This window comes from Malurus melanocephalus, unplaced genomic scaffold (assembly GCF_030028575.1).
Source record: "Malurus melanocephalus ecotype Western Australia unplaced genomic scaffold, MMel_1.1 scaffold_318, whole genome shotgun sequence".
NCBI lineage: Eukaryota > Metazoa > Chordata > Aves > Passeriformes > Maluridae > Malurus > Malurus melanocephalus.
Window position 1 is genome coordinate 133,895 of NW_026623550.1, and position 7,989 is coordinate 141,883.

The following is a 7,989-nucleotide window of genomic DNA, read 5'->3' on the forward strand; positions in this document are numbered from 1 at the left end:
CACATAACTCCTTCCCAAACAGCTGGAGCTGTGTGCAGMTGGATGTGTTCCTTGCTCGATGAAGTCCAGTTTTGATCTCTCCCAGTTGCTGAAGCAGTCGTGTGGGCTCCAGGATGCCGGCCAGGCTGAGCTCACAGAGTCAGGCTGCCTCTCTCTGGGCTGTGCTTAGGGAGCCCTGAGCCTTTTTCCAGGTTTGACACAGCATCAGTCGCTCTCACCCTGGTGCAGCCTGGGGAAAGGTGTCTGTGAGGGGAATCCTGGGGGAAAAGCTCCAGGCAGCATGGGCAGGGARCACCTGGAAGTGTTTCTGTAGCCTTTTTGTTTCCTGGAGCTGGCCTCTGCTCCCCTTCCTTGCCCAGCCTTTGTACAAAACACTGCCAGGAATGCATCAGTGCTTCCCAGCGTTTACCTGGCAGAGATTTGACTTAAAATTTGCTTTGTTTTCTTCTCTCCTGCTCTGCAGTACTATGAGATGTCCTACGGGCTGAATATTGAAATGCACAAACAGGTAGGGGGGAAAGCATCTCCGAGTGCTCTRATTCCTGGGGAAAGGTGCATTTTCTGCTGGGCATTGTCCTCTGTCACTTCAGCTGTGTTCCCTGAACTAGAAATGCTGTCAGCCCGTAAAATGTCAGAGCTGCCTGTGAACTGCAGGGCCCCTCAGCTCTCTGGATCACAGGGCTGGGCTGTGAGCTCCCATCCTGGGCTCTGGGATGTTCTGTGGCTCTCCCCAGGGCCTGAACTGAGCACCAGGCTTGGAGACTTTGTGTGGCAGCCTGGATAAGTTTGCTCATTACCCTCACTGGTGGTTAAGTTGTTAATTATCCCCAGCGCCTAATTACCTGTGGTGTTAACAACATGAGCCTCCTCTGAGCCTGTCTCTATCTGGCTCCAGCTCCAGTCACAAAGTCGTGGCTCAGTTTTAAGCCTCTTAGCACGGTTCTGTTCCCCACAAAGGCACTTGGTGCTTCTGATCCCATTGCCCTTGTTGCTAAGCGCACGAGACCGGCTTCCCTGGGAAAACCTGCATCTTGTCGAAGAATCCAAGCCACAAAGCCTCACTGCTGTCCCACCAATATCTGCCAGCCTCATCTGCTTCCCTGTGGGGCTGCTGGGATCCCCTCAGCTGGTTTTGGGGTGTGCCTCAACCCTTTGGCACCTTTGGAAAAGGCTTCCCAGCAGCATGCTTTAATTTAACTGAGAAATTTCGGGTGATGAGGTGATCCTCATGACACCAGGACATCTTTCCAAGGAGAGTGGGTTTTCTTAGGGCCATTTGGGGTCTCAGGTCTGGCCAGGGGAAGGGGGAATGTGGGGCAGCTACTGCTGTGGCTGCTCAGTCCCCAGCTGTGCCTGACTTTTCCTCTCTGTTCCTCCCACCTTTTAGGCTGAAATCGTCAAGAGGCTAAATGGGATTTGTGCACAGGTTCTGCCCTACCTTTCACAAGAGGTGAGTGCCCCAGCTCRGGGTTGTGTTGGCAGGAGGGAGCAGAGGCAGGGCAGCAGTCACAGCTCCCCACCCCTGCTCTGGGAAACCTTGCTTTGAGGTTTTGAGCCCCTGCATGGGGAGCAGCCCTTCAAGGCAGCGTTGGCTCCACGGGCACTGTGTGGTGGGTAATGTGAGCTCAGGGTGGGTAATGTGCCCCTTCCATCCCTTTTGTGGTGTTTGGGGACAAATCTGGTCCTGCTCCCTCCTGCCWGTGCTCCATGAGCCATCAGCCACGTCTGCAGGGGCAGTGGGAGCTTTGGGTGCTAATCRGGGGAGAAGGACACTTAAAAAAATACCTCCATATGGCTCCTCTTGGAGATCTGCTTCCTCTGCCTCATTAATTAATGCAGTTGATGGGCTCCTCCCACTCCCCTGGGAAATTAATTGGGGGAGGGGGTGTTTGGGAGCTGCTGTCTGAGGCGAGGGGAAGATTAAGCACCTCTAGAGCCGTATCTGTCTGTCTCCCCATGGAGGCTGAGCCCTGAGCAGTTCTGGTTCTTTGGGGGTTGGAGGCTTCTCTCTTGGRGTCAGCAGTGGGCTTTGGGGCACAGGTTCTGTTTTTCCCACCCACCTGTTCTTAGGACGGACAAAGTCACTGGCTGATCAGATCAGAGCTGCCTAATAACTAAGCCCCAGCTAAATCTTTTGCATCTTAATGCAATCCTTACCCTGTCCTGCTGCCAAAGTGAAAAGAAAAATCCTCTTGCTGGAGTGCAGTGGACAAGCTTGGTATTTCAGACCTTGTGCTCTGCCAGGAGCAAATGCACTTATATCCTTTTTTTTTTTTATTATTTTTTTAAAGTCTATGATACAGCCATTTTTTTTCTGCCTGTGTTTGGAACACCCAGCTGCTGCAGTTGGCATCCAGGATGCATCCCAAGCACTGTGGAGCTTCCCAAGAGCTGCTGATTTTAGGGCTTGTTTTGTTTTTTAGGGGGTCTGTGTGGTTGAAGGGTGGCAGGATGAGAGACATCACCCACCTCAGAGCCCTTCTGGTCAAGGATTGCTGRGGCTGTTCAGAGCAGGGTGAGGGTGGCAGTAAGAGGGGACCTGCTGAACCCTGTGGTGAGGAAATGGATGAGAGAAATTAGAAAAATGAGATAATGYTTCCTTCCCTGCTCCTTAATGCCCTGTGCCAGGGTATGAGGCCCTTGTCGTGGGTACAGTGGGGTAACCAGCCTGTCTGTGTGTTTGTGACACCCAGCAGGACTGTGCCCCTCTTCTGCTTCCCTGTGGCACTGGGAATGACCCCAGATTCCTGTGTTTTCTCCCCACCAGCATCAGCAGCAAGTCTTGGGAGCCATTGAACGAGCTAAGCAGGTCACGGCGCCRGAACTGAACTCCATCATCCGTGTACGTGATGCACGTTTAGTTTGGGGTTGGGAGGGCTTGCAGTCCAGGCTTTTGGGCTGGTGACAGAGCTGGGCTGTGGGGCTGTGACCTGGGGACATCAGGGGACCCTGCTGGGCCTGGTGACAGGGCTGGGCTGGGCTGTGATCTGGGGACATCAGGGGACATCAGGAGACCCTGCTGCGGTGCTGCAGCTGCAGTGGGACAAAGCTGCAAGGCTGGGCTGGCCGTGCTGGCACAGGGCAGGTGGCACCCAGGCTTGCTGTGATGTTTACAGGGGAGCAGGGATTCCCTGCTCTGCCTCAGCACGGCACAGGGAGAGGAGATTTGGTTTTGGGCAGGAACCATAGCAGGTACTCAGCGTGAAAACACCATCTGCTCTTGGTCAGGGTTGTGAGTGAGGGCTTTAACTGCAGCCTTGGGATGTGCCAGAGTTTGGGGCCAGCTGTCCTGTGGGGTAGGGTCTGTGTGTTCTGCTGGGGCTTCTCTTGAGGCTGTCACCACAGCAGGACTCGAGAACCATTTTTCCACCCATCCTGAGGCTGCAATGCTCTCAAGCACCCCGAGGTTTGAGTTTGTCCAGTCCAGTCCCCGAGTGCGCCCCAAATGACAATATCCCCGTCGTGTCTGTGTGTCTGTCCATCGTTCCCTACAGCAGCAGCTTCAAGCTCACCAGCTGTCGCAGCTCCAAGCCCTCGCCCTGCCTCTGACTCCGCTCCCCGTGGGGCTGCAGCCCCCGTCCCTCCCCGCTGTCAGCGCCGGCACCGGGCTCCTGTCGCTCTCGGCCCTGGGCTCTCAGGCTCACCTCTCCAAGGAGGACAAGAACGGCCACGAYGGGGATGCCCACCAAGATGATGACGGGGAGAAATCGGATTAGAGCGCCCGGGGGGCCGGGGGAAGGGGCTGTCTGGGGAAGGGAGGGAGGGAGAGGGCGGGTTAGTGCAAAATGCAGTATCTCTCTCTGGTCGCTGTGCAGCAGGGCCGTGGTGACCTGTGCTCRGTGGCCGCTCGCCAGGCCTGTCCCCACGGGCGGGTGGCAGAGCCTGCGGGGTGTCCCCGGCGCCGTCCCCGGCTGCTGCACAGCAATGCAAGCGCCATAGCATTACCCGTGTGGCCAATCGTGCTCTCCCTGTGCCCAGCCTGCCTTCCCTGTCCCTCCCACTCCGTCACAGAGCCCAGCCAGAGCCTGGCTTGGGCTTCTCCTTGGCCACTTTGCCCCCTGGCTGTCCCAGCTCCTCGGTGCCAGTGGCTCCTCCCTCCACCTGCTGCTCCCCCCTCGGTATTTAAAGATTGCCCCTCGATCCTAACGGTTCTGCACAACTCCCTGCTGGGATCCCTGGCCCAGAACAATCTCCTCCTCCCTTCCCCAGGCGCTCTTGGTCTCGTCGTGTCCCTCCTGCACTAATACCAGCCCGGCGCCTTGCTGTTCTGCATGTACCTGTTCTCAACCAGCTCTGGCTGCCATGGGGCTCACCCCGGGCTGGAGGGGGAGCCTGTGCCACCTGCACCCCCTCAGCACAGCACCCGGCTCCGGGGTTCCAGGTGGCTGGGCAGAGAGGGGGCAGACAGACCGAGAGCCTTCCCTGGCCTCCCCCATCCTGCGCCCCCGCCCTGTGTAGAGGATACAGCAGCTTTCTCTGTTCTTATCTCCGTGCGCTAGCGTGTCTTCTTAAAAAACAAAAATGGGAAAAAAAAAAGATAAATAATAATCTGGTGTTTGTATATAGTTCTTTAGAAAGATCTTGTTTTGCTTTTTGTGTTTAATCACTTGACCTATAATAAGAGGAACTGAAAATGCTGTATCAAGGACGTACAAGCTGTGCCTTTCAAATAAAGAAATAAGAAGGTTGGTTAAAACCSTGACTTGCTGCTGACTTTCTTGTTGCCTTTGGGACGACTGAAATACTTCCCTGTGTCTCCTGTCCCTTGGGGTGGGGAGAACAGGAAGTTTTGCTGGGAGGTGTCTGGAGGAACAGCCCTCCTTCCTTCAGGTGGTAGCATATCCCAGATTATTCCCTTCTTTCTGGATGTTTGTTGGATGTGCTGCTCCCCTATCTGGAGGTTTCTCTGGGAGCCAGGACAAGCAGGGTTGACACTCTGGCTCTGGCTTCTCTCCCACTCCTGTAGGTGCAATGTGGCCACTGTGGCTCCGGGACAGCCCTGCAGAGGTTTGGGCTGTGCCACAGCTGGAATCTGCAGGAACCAGGGCCAAAAAGGATGCCCGGGCAAAGCCAGAACAAACCAGAGCTCAAGGTGAAAGTGGTGGGCGGGGGAGAAGAAAAGCAAGGAGCCAAGTGGCCCCGAGGTCTATCAGCTCCGTGCCGGAGCAGCGCGGTTTGGTAACACATGTGGAGGTCCCTGCGGGCTGCCACAGGTCTGCTCCGCCTGTGCATAATTCATTTTTCCTGTGGGCACTGAGGATAAGCTGCTTCTGTGGCTCTCAGGCCCCTCTGGAAAATCCAGCYTGCATTGCCCTGGGGCTGGGATTGCTGTAATGGAATTGGCTCTCGATAATTAGAGCTGTCCTCTGGCTTCAGAGCCTGCTCCACCCTGATAACATCTTCCCCTCGCTATCTCTTAGGCCAGTTGGAGTGGGAAAATTCCCTTCCTCTGGGAAGGCAGCCGTGCTGGGGGGGTCTGGGTGCAGTCAGCTCCGAGGTGTGGAGGGGYTGGTGGGTTACAGAGCCTGTGGGCAGCACTGGGGCTTGACAATGCTTCTGTGATCCCTGGTCAGCCTAATCCAGGCTGGGCATGGCTGGGGCACGGTGCCCAGTGCAAACTGGTGAGGGACAGGAGTGGGGCACAGGAGCACAGCTCTGGGGGTGGTCACTGAGCTCTGGTTCGTGGTTCAGGCTCTGCAGGGGGATCTCAGCCCTGTCACCTCCCAAACCAATCACCCGCTGCTCCTGGTGCCACCCTGGGGCAAATCCGGGGTGCAGAGCAGAGCTGACCCCATTGCCCTGGTGGGGCAGATGTGGGGTGCAGAGCTGCCCTGACCCCATTGCCCTGGTGGGGCAGATCCGGGGTGCAGAGCAGAGCTGACCCCAGTGCCCTGGTGGGGCAGATCCATCCAACCCCGGGCACGGTATGGGTGCTCCCTCTCTGGAGCTGCTGGAACACTGACCCCGAGGTCCGACAGCTGCTCCGGGGGTTTTGCCGACATCCAGCAGGTCCCTGATGTGAAAAACCAGCGCTGCTTCGGGTCGGGACAGCTGCTAAAGCCATCCGTGCCCTGTGAATGCAGAAAAACCCGCAGGGAGCAGCCAGACCTTCCCCTGTGCTTCCACCTCCAGCTCAGAGGCTCAAATTCAGCCCCGGGGGAAGGGAGCACCACAAGCGGATGTTCCTCCGGATGGATACTCAAGGGAGAGAAGGATTTAGGAGAAATTGTTGTGGGTTTCAGGAACAGAGGTGCCTCTTGTTAGAGCTCAGCAGCGGCCTCGGTTCAGTGGGCAAGGGGGTTGGGCAACCCATGAGCTCTGCGCTGGGTTGTGGGGGTCTCCTCACTCCCTGGGGGAGACTGACCCTCGATTAATGTGTAAAGAGAGAATTTCTGGCCTCTCCAAACCCCCTGCACCTCCCAGCAGATGCTGAGCTGAACCTTGTGCTCATCCTGCTGCCCATGATTTTCCATTTCTAAAGGGTTTTTTTGCCTGGTGGGGGACACCCTGATATCCCATCCCAGCGAGGAGCAGTGTTGTGGCTCCCTGTGTTTCCAGCCTGGCTCTGCCACCGCTCCTAGATTTCCAAAGGGAGTAATTTCACAGGGTGCCTTCCCAGATTTCAGCTCAATTATTCAGTGCATAACAAAATCTGCAGGTCTAACCCATACCAACAGAAAAAACTGGGTTAAAAATGCCTTCCTTGTGATTCTCCCAGCAACTGCAGGCTTGGGGAAACAGCTTCTCTCCTTCCCAACAGGTTTTGTACCCTCTCAGAAGGCAGGAGCCCCTCTCCTGACCTGCAGAACAGCTCAGCACTTGCAGGGACACAGCTGATGAGGAAGATTTGAGATGCTCAGGGATGATTTGAGATTGGCTCCTGACAGAAAAACCCTTTCTCCTGTTGTTCCAGAGGCTGTGGTGCAGGAGTGGGACAGGGATGGAGGGTGAGGYCTGAGAAGCAGCTCTGACACCAGGATCCTTGGGAGAACTCAGCAGAGCCCTGACACATAAAAGGTGGGTAAAGAGTGATCTGGTGATGGCCACAGTGTGTCCTGCTGGCCACAGAGGCTGTGGTGGACACRGGGCAGGGGCAGGACCCTAATCCTAACCCTGACCACCAAGCAGCGTGGCATTAACCCAGGCTTGACAGCAATTCCTGCTCACAGCTGCCAGGGGCTTGGCCAAACTCTGCTGTCCCCCATCTCCTCCTACAGAGTCACAAACCAACCCCTTTCCTCCTCCATGCAGTGAGCAGTGGTGGTTTTTCACTGGGTTTCACCCACTTTGGCTCCATCCTCCCCATAGGACAGAACCCCCAGACCCAATTGCCTGTGGGAGTTGTGATCCCCTCTGCCACATCCCCCCGTGGCTCCCGCCCTCCTCATTTCACAGCTCTGCCCCAAACAATGGCACAGCCAGGAACGGTTCTGGAGCAGGGCTTCCTTCCCAGCTCGCCGCTAATGCAGGAACGCCGAGCTCTTCCTGGCTGCAGCCAGCACCAGATAAAAGCTAAAAGAGGCATCAATAATTAAAAACCACTCAGAGCTGGGAAGTGCAAACAGGAGCCAACACACGGATGGATCGAAGGCAGCAACAGAGACCAGGGGCTGTCAGCTGCCGGGCTGCTCTGAGGGCTCCCACTCCTCTTTTGCAGCCCCACGGTGAGGAGGTGTCCCTGGCACCARGGAGGGTTGGAAGGGACATCTGTCCCCACTTTGGAGAGTGGGACACCAGCTCTGGGGGTTTGGGGACWGGGACCTGCAGTTTGGGGCTGAAAGCACAGCTCAGGGCACTCAGGGCACTGGGGAGCCTTGATTTCCAGCAGAGCTCTGGCTTCACTCTGGCTGGTTCGCTGCCAGAGCCTTTCCTCAGTTCCTCTTCCCATCTCATGTTCGTTCCAGGGCAGACTCCAGCCAGGATGAGCTCCCTGTTTGTGCCAGCTGCCGCGGGAAATTCACATTGTCTGAGGGTGCCAGGAATCGGTCT

The 7,989-nt window shown here is 56.4% G+C and overlaps 1 protein-coding gene across 1 annotated transcript in view; it reads left to right on the forward strand.

Annotated features, from left to right (window-relative positions):
- Nucleotides 1-4,696, forward strand: part of TLE5 (TLE family member 5, transcriptional modulator) — a 9,352-nt gene extending 4,656 nt beyond the window's left edge. Inside the window, exons 4-7 of the mRNA XM_057377558.1 lie at nucleotides 464-508; nucleotides 1,388-1,450; nucleotides 2,768-2,842; nucleotides 3,495-4,696. Coding sequence (XP_057233541.1) covers nucleotides 464-508; nucleotides 1,388-1,450; nucleotides 2,768-2,842; nucleotides 3,495-3,716 — 405 coding nt within the window. The 3' untranslated portion in view covers nucleotides 3,717-4,696. The remainder of the gene's footprint in view (nucleotides 1-463; nucleotides 509-1,387; nucleotides 1,451-2,767; nucleotides 2,843-3,494) is intronic.
- Nucleotides 4,697-7,989: the final 3,293 nt, after the last annotated feature.